This window comes from Hoplias malabaricus, chromosome 17, assembly GCF_029633855.1.
Source record: "Hoplias malabaricus isolate fHopMal1 chromosome 17, fHopMal1.hap1, whole genome shotgun sequence".
NCBI lineage: Eukaryota > Metazoa > Chordata > Actinopteri > Characiformes > Erythrinidae > Hoplias > Hoplias malabaricus.
The window spans coordinates 11,941,714-11,964,966 of NC_089816.1; the positions used below are offsets into that span (position 1 = coordinate 11,941,714).

At 38.3% G+C, this 23,253-nt stretch overlaps 4 protein-coding genes across 6 annotated transcripts; 2 read left to right on the forward strand and 2 right to left on the reverse strand.

Moving 5' to 3' along the window:
• Positions 1-214: 214 nt before the first annotated feature.
• On the forward strand, positions 215-12,117 carry scyl1 (SCY1-like, kinase-like 1). 2 transcript variants are annotated; one of them, XM_066648612.1, is made up of 18 exons: positions 215-417; positions 2,806-2,946; positions 3,648-3,770; positions 4,050-4,270; positions 4,551-4,641; positions 5,108-5,263; positions 5,611-5,769; positions 6,189-6,296; positions 6,416-6,529; positions 6,895-7,050; positions 7,321-7,509; positions 7,685-7,760; positions 7,864-8,052; positions 9,216-9,313; positions 9,457-9,537; positions 9,695-10,060; positions 10,331-10,412; positions 11,186-12,117. In XM_066648612.1, exons 1-18 carry the CDS (start codon positions 310-312, stop codon positions 11,308-11,310), a joined length of 2,583 nt encoding a protein of 860 aa, XP_066504709.1. In that variant the 5' UTR covers positions 215-309; the 3' UTR covers positions 11,311-12,117. The 2 variants fall into 2 exon arrangements, with proteins under 2 accessions (XP_066504709.1, XP_066504708.1); XM_066648611.1 differs by having other exon boundaries at positions 9,174-9,313; positions 11,186-12,115.
• Positions 12,118-12,159: 42 nt separating this feature from the next.
• rarres3l (retinoic acid receptor responder 3-like) lies at positions 12,160-15,171 on the reverse strand. 2 transcript variants are annotated; one of them, XM_066648613.1, is made up of 5 exons: positions 15,074-15,171; positions 14,595-14,656; positions 14,080-14,188; positions 13,584-13,852; positions 12,160-13,083 (listed from the first exon to the last, which is right to left on the reverse strand). In XM_066648613.1, the coding sequence occupies exons 2-5, from the start codon at positions 14,607-14,609 to the stop codon at positions 12,961-12,963; spliced, it is 516 nt and encodes a 171-aa protein (XP_066504710.1). In that variant the 5' UTR covers positions 14,610-14,656; positions 15,074-15,171; the 3' UTR covers positions 12,160-12,960. The 2 variants fall into 2 exon arrangements, with proteins under 2 accessions (XP_066504710.1, XP_066504711.1); XM_066648614.1 differs by lacking the exon at positions 15,074-15,171 and adding an exon at positions 14,742-15,020.
• Positions 15,172-16,630: 1,459 nt separating this feature from the next.
• On the reverse strand, positions 16,631-18,654 carry LOC136674092 (phospholipase A and acyltransferase 3-like). Its single transcript, XM_066649957.1, has 5 exons — positions 18,555-18,654; positions 17,910-18,058; positions 17,451-17,559; positions 17,142-17,241; positions 16,631-16,937 (listed from the first exon to the last, which is right to left on the reverse strand). Exons 1-5 carry the CDS (start codon positions 18,652-18,654, stop codon positions 16,790-16,792), a joined length of 606 nt encoding a protein of 201 aa, XP_066506054.1. The 3' UTR covers positions 16,631-16,789.
• On the forward strand, positions 18,586-23,036 carry ints5 (integrator complex subunit 5). Its single transcript, XM_066650067.1, has 2 exons — positions 18,586-18,855; positions 19,558-23,036. The coding sequence occupies exons 1-2, from the start codon at positions 18,782-18,784 to the stop codon at positions 22,577-22,579; spliced, it is 3,096 nt and encodes a 1,031-aa protein (XP_066506164.1). The 5' UTR covers positions 18,586-18,781; the 3' UTR covers positions 22,580-23,036.
• Positions 23,037-23,253: the final 217 nt, after the last annotated feature.

The following is a 23,253-nucleotide window of genomic DNA, read 5'->3' on the forward strand; positions in this document are numbered from 1 at the left end:
CCCATTCTTAGTCTATGCTGGTGCAGTACATCTGTGTGCAAATGTGCAAAGTCCACGAAAATCATACGATCTTTATAATACGTTATTTATAGTATATTTTGTGCATTATATATACATATTTGTTTTTTATTTATTTTATTTGTTTGGAGTAATTTATGGAAGTAAAGATTATTAAAGAAATATATGAGAACAAAACAAACTAAACAAACCTGTAATATGACCGGGGGTGCCAAAGAGGAGCGCTGGGCTCCCTCTGCTGTCGTGTTTGGTGTGCTTTCGGTGTTTGATGCAGACTGAACCCGAGGAAGGATGTGGTCTTTTTTTGCCAGGGATCCTGTTAAAGACTTTAACTACGAAATTTTACCGGACAGCCAAGATAAGTCAGGCATATGGACTCTACATCGAGGAAAACGCAAGGTAAGGGTTTAACGGCCTCCTTGGAAAAACACAAATTGATTTGTCAGTTCAAGGCCGCCTCCTACGTCCTCGGTCTGTAGTTTTGCTCTCAGCCGTTTATCGCTCCCTTTAGCTCACAAAACAGTGTCCATGTTACCAATGTTGCTTAGTTATTTTCATGTTAACACGGATGTCTAGATGTTTTATAATAACTGATGTCTAGATGTTTCATAATAACTGATGTCTAGATGTTTTGACACAAAGTTTCTTGGGGAGGGCACAATATGATATGATGTCTTTTCAAGCACCCATGATAATGGTGTATAGAAACCACGTAACTTAAGTCGGATTCTTGTTGAGCTACCTATTCCACATCTTCATTTCCACTTTAAACGGTGCCTGAAGCGCTAGAACGAAAGCTGCACAATTTAATGTGGAACGGGAATTTGGATTAAAACGCCAGCGTCTGCCTCCTCATCTTCGCCACGTCAGTCTGTCCACACAGGCTGAAAAATTAGCTGCTAGCTCTTGTAAGGCTAAGGCTAGCGTTTTCAGCGTCTCCTTTTCCTTTACGTGTCAGCATCCGCATTAAATCCGTCAGTGAATCACTCTAACGCTGGGGTGTCCCTCTGTGGAGAGTGTAATTTATGTGAGAGTGTCATGATTGACATCAATTTACAATTGATTACTTAAGAGAACCAGTGTTAGAGATGGTGCATAGGTCTGTTTGGTTACACAAAAACAAGGCACTGGTTACGTTTGGAGTTCTCACATATAAGGATGAGTTATTTATAACTAGGAATTATAGCTTGTAGTTTTAATTAGTTCATCAGGTTGCATCATACATTCTTTTTTGTATTGTTATTTTCCTTGAGGGCCAACTATGATTTTTTGGTTTTATTTTATCAGTAATGACATCCACGTCCAACTGTCTTAATACCTGAAAATGTGGTGTTTTGTTTGCTTGTTTGTATGTTTTTTTCTTTTTCTTTATATAGGCTACTTTTTAAAATTGATACACAACAATCAGATATAGCATTACAATGACCTCAATGTTTCTACACTCTTTCCCTGTGTCTGAAATGGGTCCCTATTCACCATCACCTATACTCACTATTCAGTGCACTATTATAGGGAACGGAAATCAAGAGGGAAGTGACGATTTCGGACACTATCATATACCATAGAGCATTGTGCATTGTGTGTCCACTATCCACTAATATCTGCTAGTGTACAAGGGTTGTACAATACCATTTGTGTGGCGCACTGTGGGATTGCGAGTGTACTGAAAATTGTTCACTATATATAGTGAATAGAGGATAATTTCTCACACAAAAATTGTCTTTTCAGTTCCAAATTGTAGTCGATTGTGCGTTGATCTGTATACATTGTCACCCCACTTTGGTTCTTCAGTGGTCAGAAACCCCCAAAAACCACCACAGAGCAGGTTATATATTGGTGGGGGAGTCATTCTCAGCACTGTAGTGACACTGACCTGGGGATGTGTTAATGTGTTAATGTGTGTTGTGCTTGTATGAGTTTTAACACTTTCATTGTAGGTACATCTTGTAGATACAGTACTGACAGCAGATCATGTTTTGCTGCAGAGGTTGTATTTCTCATCCACTAGTCCAGTGGCTCACAAACATTTTATGCAGTGCCCACTTTTGTAAATGAGAATATTTTCAAGCTCCCCAAATCTGGCAATTAAAAACATTTGTAATTCATACAAAACTGTACATTTCTATTGAACAAAACAAAACAAAAAAAATATATATATATATATATATATATATAATAACATTATATTATATATTAATTAAATGTATTTACTTTATGAAGTTTTGTTATTTGCATTTGTACCAGCAAAAACATACATGTCAGCAACTAGAGAATGACTTTGATTAACTCTGTTCTGTGGGGGTCTGGAGTATTTGAAGAACAGTTTGAAAGGGGTCTAACAACATAGGCAGAGCATCACATGGACTGCAATCTGCAATTACGTATTTGTAATTGTATCAGTGAGTGTAGAAACAAAGAGGTCACTTGTTTTGTTTTGGCTGATCGGTATGTGCCCATCACACCTCATGCAGAAAGCAGTCAGGGCTTTAAAACTCCTTTTATGATAAGCCTAAATTTGTGGGTTTGCTTTATGATCATTATATGATGTGTTTAAACTTAAAACGTAACATCATGCAAAGCCAATCATGACATATCATGTGATCACATGTGACATGTCTTGTTCTGAAGCCGCATATTCTCACACGCTCTTATCATGTGATTAAAAAAATATATCCTTGTAATACTTGTGGAAATGTATGAAAATCAATGAATCATGATGAAGATAAGCTTTTTCTGAGTTGTTTGATTTTACCGCTGATTTTCATTTTGTGTCTGTTTACTCTGTAGACAACTGGTGAGACAGTGTCTGTCTTTTTGTATGAAGTATCTCAGGGAACCGAAGAGCAGACGCAACTGGCCAAAGCAGCATTCAAACGCATGAAGACCCTGAGGCATCCCAATATCCTGTCCTATGTAGATGGACTAGAGGTTAGGAGAGCATGTATTTGTGATGAGTCAAAAAGCAAAGTATGAATTGTAGATGGTGCACTGAATACAGTTAATACTATGGGAATAACAGTGCATCATCTTGCAATTGCAGCCTATAACATTATTTCACCGTCTTTCACAAAGCTACGGCATGTGGGTGGGTTCGATGTGTGCCCTACAGCATAGATTTGAAACAGAATCATAAATTTGCCTTACTACTCAGGAGACAGCGACCTTTGTTGGTTTGGAGTTGTGTTTTGTTGTGTTCATCAGTGTCAGACTGATTAATGACATTCTATTAAAAGATTAGTGAACCAAGAGTGACACTAGAGTCTTTTCGCCTACAATGTGTTGATCAAGCATGAGCCTTGTTATAAAAATTGTAATAGGACATTAGGACCATAATAAATCATGGTACTTTTACTTTTGAGGCTTAAGTACATTTGAAGGTAAATACTTTTGTGTTTTTACTCAAGTGGATATCTAAATCAAGGACTTCTACATTTACTGGAGTAATATTTTACATTGAATATCTGTACTTTAACTCAAGTACATGGTTTGTGTACTTTGTCCACCACTGTCTGTGATCAACTGAATAATCAGTCGGTTTAGATAATTGCTGTTTAATATTGGGATGGGCATTATGCATTGAAAATAAGTAGGTACTTTAAAATTTGCCTTTTCGTCTGATTTCATTGCAGACAGATAAAAGCTTGTACATAGTCACAGAGCCAGTTACTCTGCTTGCTACACATTTGAAAGCCAGGACAGAGAGTGATGGTTCAGGGGAGCTGGAGATTTCTTGGGGCCTTCATCAAATTGTGGTGAGTAGATGGAATGGAGAACCTACAGAATGAGAGCAACATTGGTTTGTTAATGAATTATTTTTTACATATTGTATTTTTCCGCAAATATTGTGCCTCACTGATTTTTATATATTAATAAGTATGCACTAGTTTGTAAATTTTAGCTTTGTTGAAGTAAAGACTTATTTGTTATACAAAAGCAATAAAGTGAATAAAACACAACAGTTGGTGCTGATACAACCACTGGCAAAAATGTGATCTCTCAATCTCAATTCAAATCCCACCTTTTCTATTCAGAAAGCTCTCAGTTTTTTGGTGAATGACTGTCATCTTCTTCATAATAACCTTGGAATGTGGGCAATATTTGTGGATCGAGCGGGTGAATGGAAACTAGGAGGGTTAGATCATGTGACCTCGGAACAGGGTGACCCCACATCTTTACCTCCAGCCAAAGTGGTGAATCCTGACTTGGAGAAGTATGACCCCCCAGAGAGCCCCAGTAGTGGAGGAGAGAAGTGGTGAGTGAAATATCACGAATATTGCAATCACCGTGTTTGTAATGAATATATATTTTAGATGAGTTTTGCTTTTTGAAATTAATTACTGCAATAAATTAACTTATTGATGATCTAATTTATTGAGATGCTTCTGCAGTCTCAAGGTGATAAAAGCTGTTAACCCTAACCCTAACCCAGTAAAACTGGCCTGCTGTATTTAGAAATTCCAGTTTCCATTGTGACACATAATTGAAGATGGTTTCTGTAACTGTATGTTCATGTGTTTGTTGTGTCTACTCAGGTCAGGCGATGTGTGGAGACTGGGTTGTCTAATTTGGGAAGTTTTTAATGGACCTTTGCCTCGTGCCTCGTCTCTGCGATCTCTTGGCAAGGTAATGTATCACAAGAACATCTTTAAACCAATGCAGATTGAAACATAGCAGACCGTTTTAATACTGGACATACACCACAAGAGGTGTGTGTGTGTGTTTGTGTTTGTATATACACATTCAGAAATAAATGGGTAAATAATTTTTTGATATGGCTAATAATATAAAAACATTATGCAAAAGTTATTATACCACATTTTTTCAGGCTTTTAGGGCTATAGATTTAAAGGGAGACCTTTAGCACTGACCTTGCAGAACTTCTCAAAGAAGGAAGCATAGGTGCAACAAGCAAATATGTTTATCAGTTTTTATGATACACAAGGAACCAGTTGGTGAAAAAAAAATATTGTGGCTGTCCATTGAATAACATGTATCTCAATTTTTGTCAATGTTTAGTTTACTATATCATTTGTACACAACAGCTATACTTCAAATTGTATGAATTGTGTCTGTCCACTGTGTGTGACAGATCCCAAAAAAACTGGTACCGCACTATTGTGAGCTGGTTGGGGCAAACCCGAAGGCTCGGCCAAACCCAGCTCGTTTCCTGCAGAATTGCTGCTCTCCTGGAGGATTTCTAAGCAACAGCTTTGTGGAGACTAACTTATTTTTGGAGCAGATCCAGGTAGATACTTTCCATCAGTGTGCATATCAAGTTTTCACTAAAAGGATGCAATACAGTGCTAGCTCTATTCAGTAGTGAGCTAATAATGAACTTGTTGTGAATCTGTGATCAGGTAAAATAACTTGGGTTTATTTTCTAAGGCTAGCTTAGACTTAATCAGTTAATACGCTATTTCATTGATTAATCTTTTTTAGTGTACTGTGTATTTTTTAGAGCCTACTACTTTGACCTTTTTGTTTGGGCATTGTTCCAGTTTGCCTTTTGCATTTATTATTACTGTATATCATCTGGCTGTCATGTTATTAACCTGTGCTTGTGTTTATGATGTTACATATATGTGCATGTAGATTAAGGAGCCATCAGAGAAGCAACAGTTTTTCCAGGATCTGAGTGACAATCTGGACTCTTTCCCTGAAGATTTTTGCAAACACAAAGTTCTTCCTCAGCTTCTAACAGCTTTTGAGTTTGGCAATGCTGGTGCTGTTGTCCTTACACCACTTTTTAAGGTAATTTGCTGTGGACCTTTTTGGTTTGTTTTTCCGATCACCAAAAAAGGAAAAAAAATGGATTTTGCTTTGCTTTTAATAATGATTTGACACTGAATGTTAGTGATAATCAGTTAATAGTCTGTGTTTACATACAGAAATATTTACCTTATGGCTCACTGCACAGTGTTTACATAAATTAACAGTTTTATTCACACACTTCGTTTACGGGGCATTCAGCTATTGAAAAGAGTAACAGTAAAATCATGCTACTCGCACTTATGGTTAGACATTGGCAAAATAGTCCATGGTTCAAGTGCCTCTGGTGTTGCAGCTGTTGCACCACTACTGGTTACATGAGTGTAATTTAGGATGCCATGATAGTGTCTTGAAGTGTTTCCTGCAAGCAAACAAGACATTCTGTTTATGGTTGTGTTAAGGTGGGAAAGTATTTATCTGCTGAAGAATACCAACAGAAAATCATCCCTGTAATAGTGAAGATGTTCTCCTCTACTGATCGAGCAATGCGAATACGACTTCTGCAGCAGGTCACACTTGTCATACATATTCTTAGTGAACATAGGTGTATAGCACTTAACAGTAGCTTTGTTAAATGACTGTCCATTTGTTTCTCATTGCCTTTTCCATCTATATCTTTCTTGAACAGATGGAGCAGTTTATTCAATATTTGAATGAGGCAGCAGTCAATTCTCAAATCTTTCCTCATGTAGTCCATGGTTTCACAGACACAAACCCAGCAATTAGAGAACAAACTGTTAAGGTATTTACTTCTTCAGTTATTATCTCATTGGATTATCATTTTATGATTTAATATCAGTTAGGTTTATATTTACTGTTTAAATTTTCAGAGGGATTCCTAATGATAGCTGTTAAGAATATTTGTTTGGAATAGTTATACTGTGTTATCAAATTGTCATTTAGAGTTTATTTGCAGTTTTAAGTCCTAGAAAGCTATAGCTCATTTTCAAGCTAAAATACATTTTGGAAAGTTTATTGTTTGGGTTCAGTCAAATCAGGGCATACTGCATATAGTTTAAATATGAAGAGCTGTGAATCTTATGTGGGTTAGAGGAATGTGTGAAATTCTTGACCAGCTATTAATACTTTTTTTATTCTTCCATGTAGTCTATGCTTCTGCTAGCTCCTAAGCTTAATGAAAGCAACCTGAACCAAGAGTTAATGCGACATTTTGCAAGACTGCAGTCAAGAGACGATCAGGGTCCTATCCGCTGCAACACCACTGTTTGCCTGGGCAAAATTGCACCCTATCTTAATGCTGGGGTAACTGTCAATAACACCAACTGTCAATATTGTTTGCTGTCACATATTGTCATAATTCTAAGCAAACTAAGACTAGTGCAATCACTTAACTTGAATCATACTATTGCATCATATTTTTAATTATGTTACAGTGTTGCTTGTTTTAAACATTTTTGTAATCACCCACAAACAAACAAATGTTTATGAATTAATATTAAAATGGCCTAAAAGCTGGTGATATTTTAAAGAATATTATTTGTCCTACCTGTGGGTGTTTCTGTGTTGGATCAGATGCGTCAGCGTGTGTTGACCTCTGCCTTCTCCCGAGCCACTAAAGACCCATTCCCTGCATCACGGGCAGCTGGGGTTCTAGGATTTGCTGCTACACATCATTATTATAGTGTCGGTGAATGTGCCACACGTATCCTGCCAACACTTTGCCCTCTCACTGTGGACCCTGACAAGAATGTCAGAGACCAGGTGACCCACTACTCACCAATCTATGCAGTATTCTAATACAAGTTCCTCTCATTTTGCATTGCTGTAATTTCTAGATTATAACTTACATATCTATCATTTACATCTATAATAATTTCAGTTGATGTAAACTGGAGTAAAAGACATATGACGTATGCCCTATTCTGCCATCCTTTAGGCATTTAAAGCCATTAAAAGTTTTCTGAGTAAGTTGGAGACTGTTTCTGATGACCCGTCCAAATTAGCTGAAATAGGTAAAATTTTTAGTTAATTATAATAATATAAAAATATTTCAAACTTTAACTGTAGCTGTTTTAGAAGTTATGTTTGTATATGGCTTCTTCCCTCTCCCTTTAGAGAAGGATGTGACAGCTTCTGCACAGGCCAGTGGTTCTGCAGCAACGTGGGCAGGCTGGGCAGTGACAGGCGTCTCCTCTCTCACTTCCAAACTCATCCGCAATGCCCCCGCTGGCAGTGAAGGACTAGTGGCTGGAAATGCTCCCACTGCTCAACCTGCAGCTGTTACAGGTGCAACAGATGCAGCAGGTAAGTACGCAATTCTGGAACATACACAGATCAGTCACAGGATTAAGAAAGGTTAAGTGAACAACGTTGATTATCTAGTTACATTCGCACCTTGTGTGTGTGTGAGAGAGGAGGATGTGTAGTAATATTTCAGCACAAATAAAGTGCAGTCTACCTTCTAAAAACAACAGTAGCAACTATGCAAACTATGTTTACATCTCTAAATAAAACAGCTAACATGTCACTTGGAAAAAAAATTATGGCAGGAATTGTTGCTAAATTGGGATTAATTTGCATAAAATTATGAATGTATTAAAATCCCGTGTGTGTTAACATGTACATTTTGACAGCAGAAGTTCTAAAAATATTCTTTCAGAGCCAGCCTTATTTTTTTCTAAAGTTTGTGCCAGAATAGTTCTTCGATGGGACAATTTAGCCTGCAAGCCCCTAGTGCTTTAATGTGTCCTGGGGACCCCTGACACTTTGAAATGGTTCCCCATTGACTGTTCCATATTTTACTTACTATACATAGGGAACTGATTTCAAGAGGGTGGCAAACGATTTCAGACACTACCTCATTTTACCAAACAATACAGTTGATTATGGGAATCTATTATGCACTAGTGTACTTTTGCTGTGTGTTGTGGTGTCGTTTAAATGCACTGAAAATGTTCCAATAAGCATTTGGACACTACTACAAAATGGTAGAACACCAAAATAATGCATTATATAGTGAATAGTACGCAGTTTTGGACATATCACCTGTATTCTGTTCAATGATTGTTCTTCATTGAATAACAACTACTGAATACTGGGATATCTCTGAAAACCTGTCGTTTTGGTGATGCTCTTACAAAAAAAAAAAGATGACATCACCATTTGACCATTTTTCTAGTTTCAAAATATCAAATTCAAGCACTGACTGTTCATTGCTGCCTCATATATCAAGACCTTTACGAGTGCCATTGTGACAAAGATATAAATGTTTTAAACAGAATATCTATTACACAACTAGCTCAGTGTTTACAGATTTTAATATGTATGTCATATTTACATTTTCAACTGTTCTGTAATTGTTTTAGTCTTTTTTTTTTTTTACTATTTTATACTTCAATATTATTATTTTTTTCCTCCTATATCAGACCCACATACAAAAGTACACACACCAAGTTCTTCCACATTAGGTACTATTTCCAACCCATCAGAAGCCTCAAATACTACTGACAAAGCAGAGGAACCAGCTGGAGATCGGTGGGATGATGAAGATTGGGGAAGCCTTGAGGTGATTAAAAACTTTTGGCATATACATTATTCAGTTGTTACTCATTTTCATTTCAGTGTTCATTTTGAACTCATTTTGAGTTCAGTGTTGTTTTAAAGTTTTTAATATTGATGCTTTTCTGATATTTCTTTCTGTGGTTTCAGGATCCTGAGAAAGCACAGACAGACCCTGATGACTGGAACTCTGATTGGTCTGCTATGTCATCAACCCAGAAAAAAAGCAGTGTACGTACACTATGCCCATATTAGTACATGGATAATATGGTTGTGTAACCCCAATGGATCATCTTTCTTTTTAAGATTTAGATATAAGTTTGGAATCTACAGAGCAGTTGGTGTTTTTTAGGTTTTGATCGTCATTTATCCCTGTATTTTGTTGTAGGTGGGCCGGGCTTCCACTGGAGCTATGAAAAAACAGAGCTCTGATTGGAGCAGCTCTGGCTGGGATGCTGACGATAGTTGGTCTAATGAGAAGGACACAGATGGACAAGGTCAGAGTTCACCTGCAGACGAGGGTTGGGGCAATGACTGGGAAGATGATGGGGCTCTGGCAGAGAGCTTCACACCAACACCACGGAATACTACACCCTCCACTTCCTCAGCTTCCCTCCCGAAGAGTGTCAGCGCCAGCTCTGTACAGGAATCTGTACGATTGTCCAGTGATTATAATTGGGAGAGTGCAGGTGGGAAAGGGACAACATCTGACTTGTTCTCCAGCGTATCCCAGAGGACTAGCTCTGGTAATATGGTGAGAAGCAAGAGATGATGATGGAGATTTTGATATTCATTGGCAGTTAAAATATATTTAAAAAATCTATGCAATCTTATTAAAACAGTATATTTGCAATTAAAATACTTAAACAAATTAATAAAGTATGGAAATATGTTAATTATTTGTAGGCTACCAGTAACTTATCTAGTTTTTTGCTGATTAATATTTGTACTAAAATACTGCTTGTTGGCCATTTAATCTTTGATGGACCTGTATGGCAAGACCGTCTTTGTTGTTTCATTCTAGAAAGCCGATGATGGCTGGGGAGCAAATGCTGTGGATGACTGGGGAACAGAAGAGAACTGGGAGTCTTTGGATGGTGAACAGGGTTAGTTTCATTGCCAAAAGTACTGTGGTTTGTTATGAAATAGCACAGTTATTTCCATGCTTGCGTTTGCGTTTTATATTCGTAGATGGATTTCTTCTAATATTGTGCAAGAACCGAAGTGTTTTATAATCTAGGCACCAGAAGATTATATATTTTTTTAATTTGTCAGATTGATCAAATTATCGAGTAGTGACTTTTAAAGAAAAATTAAAAAAATATTGCCGCTTTTTAAAGAGATAAAATAAAAGAAAGACACTTTTTATAAATGATAAATACAAATGCCACTTGGTGTAAACAGGCACTTACATATCTTTCCACAGTGTTTTTAAACACAAAACAAAAAAAGATTTTAAATGTAAAATATTAAAATTATTCTGTGTTGGGAAGAGACACTCAGATGGTCTAACTAGACACGTTCTGAGTCAAAGTATAGGTATTTTTGGTATTGACTCCCTGTGGCCTTCATTTGGGAGGCAAGCTGGTGTAGTGTAGAGTGTGAATAAACAGTGTTTTATGACAAGGGAAATCAAATAAATAAATGTAATTTGGTTTCACTCTGGAATGCATATCTAATCTATAATATTATATATTCTTGTCTTGATCTAGATGTTAGTCATCCTCAATATACCTAATGTATTTAATTGATTACTATTTACAACGTATACATACGCAATTAGTCACATTTGCATAAAGAAGCAGTAAATTTAGCTATTACTGCTTTTAGGGTACAGATTTTATTATTTTTTTTAAAGATGAATTTTGCTCCATTTTAGGTCTTAGTAAAGCAGAATTGGCCAAGAAGAAGCGCGAGGACAGGAGGAAAGAACTGGAGGCCAAACGGGCAGAGAGGAAGGCAGCCAAAGGCCCTCTCAAGTTGGGTGTACGCAAGTTGGACTGATAAGAGATTGTATCCAGAATGGAGGCAAATCATCTTAGGGCCCTGAGGGAGTGGCAGAAGGTCATTTATCAGAGCTTGATCCTAAGAAAACATTCCATGATCCTTGATAAATGTCAGAGGAATTAGAGCTGTAGTGTCTGTTGAATGGGGTGAGGTTAAAATGACACCATTAGCACCTATCACCTAGTTATGTTTGAGCAATGGACAACACCCTCAGCTTTGGCATTTACATTGTCTCTGCTGTTAGAATAACATGGTCCTTTTTATACTGATTACAGTATCTGTTTTTCACATGCATTGACACATTTGCTGGAGAATGGCACTGGAAGTCAAAGACTTTTTTTATATTAAAAAATGTATAATTCAACCTAAATATTGTGGTATGTGTGTATGTTGAATATACACTCAATGCTGAATGCTTGGGCCCTGAGTTGATATATAATGGATGACAAATACTCAAGTGCTTCTGCAGTTAAAACCCTGACATGTGATCACTGTTCCCCAGTAGACCTTTATAATTATTCTATTTGCATGAACATCAGCTTGGTACAAAAAACCTATGACAGAGTGTCTGCTATTGCAGGGCTAATGACAAGGAGAGTGCTGTTCCTTTTAATTTTGCTTCGTGCCTTTTTATCTTTTTGGTTGGTACTGTTTAGTATGGGCATTCGGATGTTTAAGCGTTTTTTGTTTTTGTTTTTTTTTGTTTTTTTAAACATTATTTTATGAAAACCTTTGGTCTGAATGTCAGTTTTTATGATCTGGTGCAATATATTGAGAAGGGTAAATCATGTATTACATGCACTCATGAGAATACAAACTTAAGAAATAATAAAGCCTAAGGGAGCTTGCCTCCAATAACATACGGTGCCCTGTTTTTGCCTCTTGCTCAACCACAATGCAATGCGCCTTTTTTTTTTTTTTGATCCCAATCATTGTGTAACTGTAAACAAAAGTCTCTGTTCTCCAAGCTGTGCTGGACACAACTGCAGTCTCTTTAATACAAGCCCTAAATACAGCATTTCCCTTACATGCATTAGTGGGGTACACAAAGAATGGCTAATGCTGAAAGGCAAAAGTACAATCAACCAGAGTCAGGTTAATTTATCAATATTGTTAACATTGTCAAAGCACACACTTAGTACACACAAGTACAAGACAAAGCAAAAGAGCACAGACGCATCAAAGGTTGTTTCTGGTTAAGAACTGGTTCTAGACTAGAGCTAAAAATACATCATAAAATATACAATATCTGATTAGTTAAGTTATTCAATTTAATTAACAATTAATAAAAATCAGCGTATATACACACACACACACATTTAAGACAATTGGACTGTTGCACCCAACATTACTCTAATTTAAGTTGAAGTTGAATGTAACTTATCAAGGCCAAAATGCTTTAGAAAACTAAAACTATCAAAATCTGTTAATCTCTTTAAGGTGAGACCCACTGTGTGTGTCTATATATTTATTTGTTTGGTTTTTTTTGTGTCTGTCATTACAAGAAGTTATAAAATGGCGATTATAACAAAATCAGCTTTAATTGTTAGGTTCTTTCTACGGCAGGTTGAATATTACATAGAGGTTTTAAATCCTGTTAAAAGGCTTGCTAGTGATTGTGCCTACAGCTCCTCCATGTCTCCAAGCTCAGTGTGTCCTCTTCTTTTCCTTGTTCCTGGAGCCAAAAAAGGCTGATGCAGCAGCAAAAACTCCAACACTAATCACAGTAGCGATACCAATGCCTATTCCAACCTCCACTACTTTCCGTACCTGCAAGTACCACAGAAAAGCTGAGATGAAACTGAATACATAATCAAAATATGTTTAATTATTCTTTTAAGTCTGTCAAAATCAATTTTCAATAATGTTGTATTAAAGGGAAGGTCACTGCTCATAAGTATAAATATTTGCTTTTGCATGTCAGCTAAACACTACAAATTAATTTTATATGCTGGGGGAAAATTTGATTCCCCAAATATCAGCTATGAAACCTTCCATAAAGCAGCTAGCCTTATTTGCCCACAAATCTAAAAAATACAAAATTACGTATATATAATTTTATAAATGTAATTTTGGCCAAAACAAACAAAATCAATTAAATGTGCATTAACTGACAGCTTAATGTAAGCCACTGAATTTATGTAGCTGTTAAACATATGAAGACAAATGTAGGCCTCACCATTGGCATATACTCAAAAGTATCAGTTGGATTCTATGATGAAGCAATACCCACTAGATTTGGAAAACACCAAATCAAACTGATTTAGTACCTGTCGAGACTCTGCCTTCCCATATCTCAATTCAGTGACAAAATGTTCACAGTTGCCACTAAACACACAGTAGGGCAGCTCCTGGCGGAGAAGGCTGTGTGCGTCTCTGAGGATGACACTGATGGGACGAGGCTCGTATTTGTCGTCAAGCAGGTTGTTGATGACGTACTGGTCATTGCCTACCACATCCCAAAGCTGTTCTTTCTTCACCTTGGCCTTGTCATAGAGCACAGACATCATACTGCAGGCACCAGCTTCAGCATGCTCAGCTGAGGGGAGAAAAATTAGATGAAATAGAAAACTGGTTATGTTCTGCCTATATCTTGACAATAATCAGTGCCCACTCTACTGGCCTAGCCGCTTAAAATGAAAATGAAAGTATTTTCAAGTCTAATCCCCATGGTCACAATTACACTCAAACAAAGCACACTGATGAAAAGAAGGAAAGCACGAGTAGGATTTTCAGTTACAGAAAAAATTATATTTAAAAACTTACAAGGTGGTGCAAGATGAATGATGTAACCCTCTCCAACATAAATAGCCCAATGTTGGTATGTGCCTCTGAAGATTTCAATTAGATCACCTGGCTCTGGCTTCACCTCCAACTTAAAGATAAATAAATATATATATATATTATTAACACTGAAATTGGTCTATAAATGTTACTGACTCTAAGTTAAATACTGTTTCAAACCATGTAGAAACAGAGAGCATATAGATCAAAACTCATTTCACATGACAGCAACATAGAACAGGCAAACACCTGAAGTATATAATCCATGAATATAATTACTGAAATTGGTCTTTATTCTGAACATTGGAGCTACTGGATTTATTCAGCTAACATGTAGCAGTCTTTTGTGACTTCTTGGAGATGTCTGTTATATTAGTCTTAGTTCCTATGTGCAATTAAAGAACCAAACCTCAGAGCACAAACTTGTCTTGGCAGAGGGACTATGTTTAGGAGCGGAAAAATTCGATATTCAGTGAAACATTCAGAAAGACACTCACTTGGTTTGGGGCCATGTTGATGTTGTCAGTGTTTGTTTAGTTCTCCTTTTCCTTCCTGAGCCCTGTTAGGAGAAATATATTACAACAGACAGATAGACTGAGTTAACAGTGACTTGTCTACAGAGATCTGATTTGGTATGGAATTACCGAAGATTAAAAGACCATCGTTTCTCCTCGTACACTTGCAAATAATACAAAACACGTCAGTCGGGAGTACTGTTATTTGTGTTCACTACGAACTATTAACCTCCTCCTCGGAGCTGCTACTTAAAACTAAATACGATTCAAAAACGATAACAGAAGCGACTACGCAGTTGCGCTCCACAGAGCAGGGCAGCGCTTGATGTTTTAAGCCGCAGAGTTAATACTATTACCGCCTAAATCCACTGACTTCATGATGTTTATAACAAAATGCCTGAAGCCCCGTACCCCTGTTTCACAACGAAACACATTAAATCTCAACATAACGAAGCACCTACCCTCGGACGAATAGAGAGGAGTGTGTAGTTCTGTGTGTCTCTCACGGTCCGAATATAAACAGAACAGGGACGGCGGCTGCGTGCGGTCACCCCGGCGGCCCTCTCTCTTAAAGAGACCACTACCATCGCGTTAGTGACATTTTGTGAGATTATTAATTTTTATTAACGAAAAACATATAGTCTTATGAAGTAAAAATTAATCTTACACACATAATGTATTTACAATAATTAAACAAACAAAATAATAGCTTTTTGCTCTAAATTTAACATAAATAGTACTGTATAATTAAATTATTATTAAATTCTTATTAATATATCACTGTAAAATAACACTGAATTGGCCAACACTGTTTCAAATCATTATCTACAAAATTAGACCTGATATAGTTATTCAAAAATGAATAATTCTGAATTTTTGTCTGAATAGTTGTAATGAGAAATATGTAATTTCACAAAAATGAAGAATGCATGGAGTTTTATTTTATTTAAAATTATACATTTAAAATTGCCACACTAAGAAAAGTAGGAAAAGGCCAGCTGTGACACCAGAACACAAATATTAGAAAGTTATTCTGTACAAATAGCCTACTATATACACTGGGACCATCATTAGTAGAGTCCTGGCCTGTGGACTTAAGGACTTTTATACACATGGATATCCTTCAGGAGAAAAAGACAGCCAGCAGCAAGTAATGGACAAAAGCAGCAGGGTACCAAAAATTGGATCTGTGGTGGGTATCCTTGGACATTTGGCCTCCAGGCACTCTGACAGCATTAAGAGAGAACTCCTCAGGATGTTCCAGGATAGTTTGTCTCCTCCATCACAAAATGCACCATCTTCAGGCACTGCAGGTTGGGAGAACTCACCTCATCTTCACAGGGCTACTGTGCCCTTCCTGCTCCAGCTCGCTGCCCTCTCCCCAAATCTCCTTGGGGCAGGTTCAGCAAACCTACTGTGCCCTGTTTTTGCCTCTTGCTCAACCACAATGCAATGCCCTTCTCTTTTATTTTTTTGATCCCAATCACTGTGTAAGCATAAACAAAAGTCTCTGTTCTCCAAGCTGTGCTGGACACAACTGCAGTCTCTTTAATACAAGCCCTAAATACAGCATTTCCCTTACATGCATTAGTAGGGTACAGAAAGAATGGCTAATACTAAAAGGCAAAAGTACGAGCAACCACAGTCAGGTTCATTTAATCAATATTATTTATAGTTAACATTGTCAAAGCACACACTTAACATAAGTACAAAACAAAGCAAAAGAGCACAGATTACATATATCAAAGGTTGTTTCTGGTTAAGAACTGGTTCTGAACAAGAGCTAAAAATACATCATAAAATATAAAATATATGAATATCTGATTAATTAAATATAATAAACAATTTAAAAAGTATGTGTATATATATATATATATATATGAGAGAGAGAGAGTGTGAGTATATATATATATATATATATATATATATATATATATATAAATATAGAGTATTGTTGCACCCAACATTACTCTAATTTGAAATTCAAGGCCAAAATGCTTTAGAAAACTAAAACTATCAAAATCTGTTAATCTCTTTAAGGTGAGTTTTTTTGTGTGTGTGTGGCATTACAAGAAGTTCTAAAATTGTGATTATAACCAAATCAACTTTAATTGTAAGGTTCTTTCTACGGCAGGTTGAATATTACATAGAGGTTTTAAATCCTGTTAAAAGGCTTGCTAGTGATTGTGCCTACAGCTCCTCCATGTCGCCAAGCTCAGTGTGTCCTCTTCTTTTCCTTGTTCCCGGAGCCAAATAAGTTTAAGAAAAGAGCAAGACATACACCAATAGACCCCAGAAGGATACCAACCTCCACTATTTCCGTACCTGCAAGTACCACAGAAAAGCTGAGATGAAATTGAAAACCTAATCAAAATATGTTTAATTATTCTTTTAAGTCTGTCAAAATCAATTTTCAATAAGTCTGTTGTATTAAAGGGAAGGTCACTGCTCATAAGTTTAAATATTTGCTTTTGCATGCTGATGGGACGAGGCTCGTATTTGTCATCAAGCAGGTTGTTGATGACGTACTGGTCATTGCCTGCCACATCCCAAAGCTGTTCTTTCTTCACCTTGGCCTTGTCACAGAGTATGGACATCATACTGCAGGCACCAGCTTCAGCATGCTCAGCTGAGGGAAGAAAAATTAGATGAAATAGAAAACTGGTTATGTTCTGCCTATATCTTGACAATAGTCAGTGCCCACTCTGCTGGCCTAGCCGCTGTATGGGGAAGGGAGTGGTTTAAAATGAAAAGGAAAGTATTTTCAAGCCTAATCCCCATGGTCACAATTACACTCAAACAAAGCAGTTACAGAAAAAATTATATTTAAAAACTTACAAGGTGGTGCAAGATGAATGATATAACCCTCTCCAACATAAATAGCCCAATGTTGGTATGTGCCTCTGAAGATTTCGATTGGATCACCTGGCTCTGGCTTCACCTCCAACTCAAAGATAAATATATATATATATATATATATATATATATATATATATATATATATATATTATTAACACTGAAATTGGTCTATAAATGTTACTGACTCTAAGTTAAATACTGTTTCAAACTATGTAAAAACAGAGAGCATATAGATCAAAACTCATTTCACATGACAGCAACATAGAACAGGCAAACACCTGAAGTATATAATCCATGAATATAATTACTGAAATTGGTCTTTATTTTGAACATTAGAGCTACTGGATTTATTCAGCTAACATGTAGCAGTCTTTTGTGACTTCTTGGAAATGTATTTTATATTAGTCTTAGTTCATATGTGCAATTAAAGAACCAAACCTCAGAGCCCAAACTTGTCTTGGCAGATGGACTATGTTTAGGAGCGGAAAAATTCGATATGTGACACCAGAACACAAATATTAGAAAGTTATTCTCTACAAATAGCCTACTATGTACACTATAGCCTGAATGAAAGTTATTGGGTAAGTCTGATTATGGCTAGAAACAAACAGTGCACTCAAACTGCTCCTTAAACTGTTTAAATCTGTTTTTTTTCTTTCTTTGTATTCTTTTGACTCTGTCTGGTTGTCCTTCTCTAGTAGAAAATGCGTGAAACGGAAGTCCGTTATTTTTTGCTAATTACACCTTGCGGTGCAACAGCGTGATTAATTAACAGCGAGTGTATTTGCCTAGTCTTTCTACAAATACCAGATCAATTTGTTTACATAAATTGATCAGAATATTGTTAGCTGTGATGCAAGATATTAACTAAATGAATCGTTAATTTTAACTTAAACATTTCACCACAAACTATTTTAACGACACCTTTGTTTTATTCTATAGCTATCATTATTTTGATGGGTGTGGGGGGGGGGCGCAAAATAATATCTACAAAATTCTCAGAAGTAATCATATGTTAATTTTATTTAATTATCATTTCTGACAGAAATAATATCAGAACACGAGGACAGCGTGTTTACCGACAGGGGGAAATGTTGAGTAAGAAGTGCGATATTGTGCTCAGTGATAAAGAGTGAGAGAGAGAGAGAGAGAGTTTGGGCATGATCTTCCGCTGTTTTAGCATTGTCGTTTATTGCGTGGTTAATTTAAAGGTTAATACGCTACAGGGAGTATTTATATAACAGTATAAGTTCCGTGTAGTAGTAGTAGTTTATATAATTAATGTAGTGTTAGTGTAGCGGTGCTGAAGGATGTCTGCTGTGTTCGAGGGGAACGCTGTATCTGCGGTGCAGAGCTCTCACTGCCAAAGTCACAACAACTACAGGTCTGTGAACCATCAAACGCCATCAACTACTGCCATCACAGAGACTCTACTTTAGCAGAGAAATAGTAGAAGAAAGCAGAAAACAGTAGACCAAATATCCATAACCAGCTGTGGATTGTTCCCGGTAAATATCCTCCCCATGGTTTAGTTCCAACTCCCAGGATGTCTCTGCTCTCTGCTTGGTGGCAAATACTAGATACAAGAGAGTCGGAACAAATTCCCGGGAGGAATTAAAATCCTGGAACTGAACAACTTGCCTCAGTTTCTGAAATATTAGAAAACAGCTTTTGGAAATATTCATACCATTCAATGTAGTTTCAGGACTAACTAAATTTATTGGTATATATTAGGGCTTGAAAGTAAACACTCCTTGAACTTCAACCTGATAGAGCAGAGCTAAAATGCTAGAGGCCATAGACTGAATAAGTGGATATATGAAATTTTGTTGGCTTTCATGACAACTAATTGAAATTAAACAACGAATTGAAAACAGGATTGCCACTGATTTTCTTACACATACACATGACTTGGACTTGGCAGGCACATGTGGTGTAACTTCTTTATATTAGAAGTGATAAAATATAAAATAATATATTTTGCAGTTTGCATTTAAAGTTATTTTCTTTACTGTATATTGTTAAAGATTTTCCATCCTATTCCCTTTTGTCTTGGTTAAGTCTTTTTTTTGTGCTCCTCCTCTAGCCCTCAGGAACTTGCTTTGGAAATAAAAGCATTCATCAGTGGTGTTGACCAGACTAAGGGACGTAAGCTCAGCGTTCGTAATCATGCACGCTGTGCTGTGCGTCTCCTCCGTACTGTCCCAGCATGCCGAGGTGCAGTCCTGGAGCACTTGAGGGGTGTATATGATGAGTATGTGGCAGCTTTTTTCCAACATCTTGAGGCAGAGAGTGACAGCGGAAGCAGCAGCACCGCTGGAGGGACAAACAGCAATGTGTCAAACCTGGAGGATGTGATTAAAGAGATTCATGCTGTTTTGCTGGAGTTTATCAAGCTTAACCCAAAAGCTTGGGCTCCGCTTGTGTCTTCCTGGGCAGTAGATTTACTTGGCCAGCTCAGCAGTAAGCATGCAGGGAGAAGAGCTGCCCCTCAGTCCTCCAGCCTGAACGAGCTCCTCCAGTTGTGGATGTCATGTGCAGCCACCCGTTCCCTCATGGAATGCTACTCCCAGTGTCTGGCAGCAATGTTGGCCTGGTGCCCTGATGCATGTGTGGATGCGTTGTTGGATACTTCTGTGCAGCACTCTCCTCACTTTGACTGGGTGGTTGCTCACATTGGCTCTGCTTTCCCTGGGACCATCATTAGTAGAGTCCTGGCCTGTGGACTTAAGGACTTTTATACACATGGATATCCTTCAGGAGAAAAAGCCACCCAGCAGCAAGTAATGGACAAAAGCAGCAGGGTACCAAAAATTGGATCTGTGGTGGGTATCCTTGGACATTTGGCCTCCAGGCACTCTGACAGCATTAAGAGAGAACTCCTCAGGATGTTCCAGGATAGTTTGTCTCCTCCATCACAAAATGCACCATCTTCAGGCACTGCAGGTTGGGAGAACTCACCTCATCTTCGCAGGGCCACTGTGCCATTCCTGCTCCAGCTCGCCGCCCTCTCCCCAAATCTCCTTGGGGCAGTTTCAGCAGAGCTGGTGGAGTTTCTTCGACCACCTGTACTACTCCTACTTCAAGCTCAATTCCAGGGTCTTCCCAGAGAGGAGCTAGAGAACATGCTAGGTCTGGCAGTGCACCTCATCAGTCAAAGCCCTGCGGGTGGATCTAGGGTTCTACGTTTTCTTGCTGATACAGCAACACCAGCCTCTGTTATCATTTCAGGCCCCACACCCTCCCCGCATGATGGTGTACGTGAAGCCTGTGATCGGCTACTTCAAATGCTACTTTTGCATCTCCACAAGCTTGTGTACAATAGACCTGAAAGTGAGGAACCATATTCACATGCAACCTCCTCTACTGTGATGCCACGTGTGATTCCTTTCCTTGAGGAACTGCAGGCTCATGTCGGAGAGCTTTGTGCTGAGACTCTCAGGCTGGAGCGGAAAAGGCATCTATGGATGCATCAGCTCCTGTGCTTGCTGTCTGTGTATGGTGGCCCTAGCATAGCCACTGAAGCCCTGTGCCAGATGCTCACCCAAGCTAGGAACCCAGAAGAGCTTGCATTAGCCTCACAGCTTCACTCTCCTCTTTCAACCTCCATCCCAGGGCTGCTTCCAGCAGCTGTGGCCCGTTGTGTTGCTCAGATCCACACTCAAAACCTAAATAGTAGAGAGCTAGCACAACTATTAAACAACCTCGCCACAGCTGTGCAAAGCCAAGAGGAGGACTCTAAATCAGGTGGTGCCACAGCTGGAAGTTCACCTCATTCATCAATGGCAGCCCAAGTTGGAGCTGCTGTATCCAGCCACCTTCATGATTTCTGTCCCCTGCTCATTCATGGAGACACTATGGTATCCAGAGCTGCCTCTCGCCTGCTGTCCTGTAGCCAGCTTCCAAGAGCTTGCTCACCGGCCCATCTGCTACTAATTTCACGGGCTGCAGTGGCACACTTCTTCATAGCTTTGCGACAGAGAGGTGAGGGGCTGAAAATTGGAGGACAGGGTTGTGGAGAGGCGGTGGGTTATTCCATGCGTCTGTTGTCCCGCTTGGCAGGATATTCATCCTTGACACTCAAAGCTGTGTTGCAGCAACTTGTGGAAGGAGCTCTGCACAAAGGCAACAGAGACTTGTTTGGTGGTATCAAAGAAAGCCCCAGTGAAGATGGAGTTCCCTCACCCACTCTGGGCAGAGACTTGGGTGTGTCGCTGCTGGATATCAACTGTAAGTTTGGCACCACGGTGAACTTCTCCGGTAGTGTGTGGTCTGTGTTCCATGCTGGAGTGATCGGAAAGGGACTTAAACCTCCCCAAATGCCTTTGCAGTCTGACCCAGATAAGGTTGCCCAGAACATGCAGACTTTGCTTGCAGTCACTGTTCAGTGCTGCAGCTCTGGTGGAGGAGGAAGCTGTAGTAATGGATCAGGCACAAATTCTGGCAATGGTCGCTATAATCTTGCTGGTGATTCCATCTCAGATGAGCTTGCCCCAATCAATGCTGAAGCTGCCAAAGTTATTGCAGTAGCTCTGGTAGAGAATGTTTGTCCAGATGTAACTAATGGAGAACTGTCATGGCCACCTGAGGAACATGCCAAGACCACGGTTGAACGCGACATTCATGTTCGCCGCTGTTTTGAATCAAATCCTGTGTTGTTTCATCTCCTTCGAGTTGTGGCAGCTGGGCGTCCAGCTCTCTGTTATTGCTCTGTTGTTCTAAGGGGTCTCCTCGCCACTTTGTTGGCCCACTGGGAGGCTTCAAGAGAGCCTTCAGTGTTAGATTCCCCCTGGCACCTCCAGGCATCTTGCCTGCTAGTTTCCTGTATGGGAGAAGGTCAGCTTCTGCCCCCAGTGCTGAGCAACATCCATGAGGTCTTCCCTCACCTCACCCCATTTGAAGTCAGGCTTTTATTGCTGGGTGTGTGGGAGTACATGCGTGGGAACAGCCCTATGCCACAGAAATTCACCTTTAGTGCGGACAAAGGAGTGTTTTTCAGAGATTTCTCTCGAGATGGTGATGTGGCACGTTACATTGCACCAATCCACAGTGTCCTTCACAAGAACATTGACCGACTTGGGCACCTGTGTTGGAGGTTTCAGATATAACGATGGGAGGCATTCTGAAGAAATTGCAAAAAAAAAAAAGAGAAAATTAAAAGATTGATTAGGGTGGTATTTGTATTTCTTTATTTTTTTGTATTCTTAGTCTACTGTTAGTGTTTATCTCTTAATTGGTCAAATTTTTATATATTCAAACCAAATACGTCATGGCATACTAAATGGTCAGTTACAGTGTTTTAGTTACGCTGTTGTTTGTCCATTAGTTATTGTTCTTTGAGAGAATATTTGCATTTACATGAAAAGAAAACATGCTAAAGGCAGTACCACATTTAGACCATGAACATTTTAACCTCTTATGGTTAATTTTTATTTTAGTAAATGTGTGTTGTTGAGGTAGCCATATTAAATCTTTTGTTAGAACACATTATTTGAATACTTACAAAATACACAATATTGTGCTATATACTTTTCCCCATTATGCTGATGTTCCTTTTTGGGAAAATAAAAGTCTTGTAAAAATCCGTGTTTTTTTTTTTCGTTAATTCTTGGTCAAATTTGTGCAAACTACCAAAGAATAACAAAGGTTTTCTATTATTTTTTTATTTATTTATTTTTTTTTAAACATATGAAACTCTAAAGTCTGTCATCTTTCATATTTTTAACTATAGGTTAGAAAATGCATCACATCAGAATATGTCAAACTAAACTGTCCCCACAAA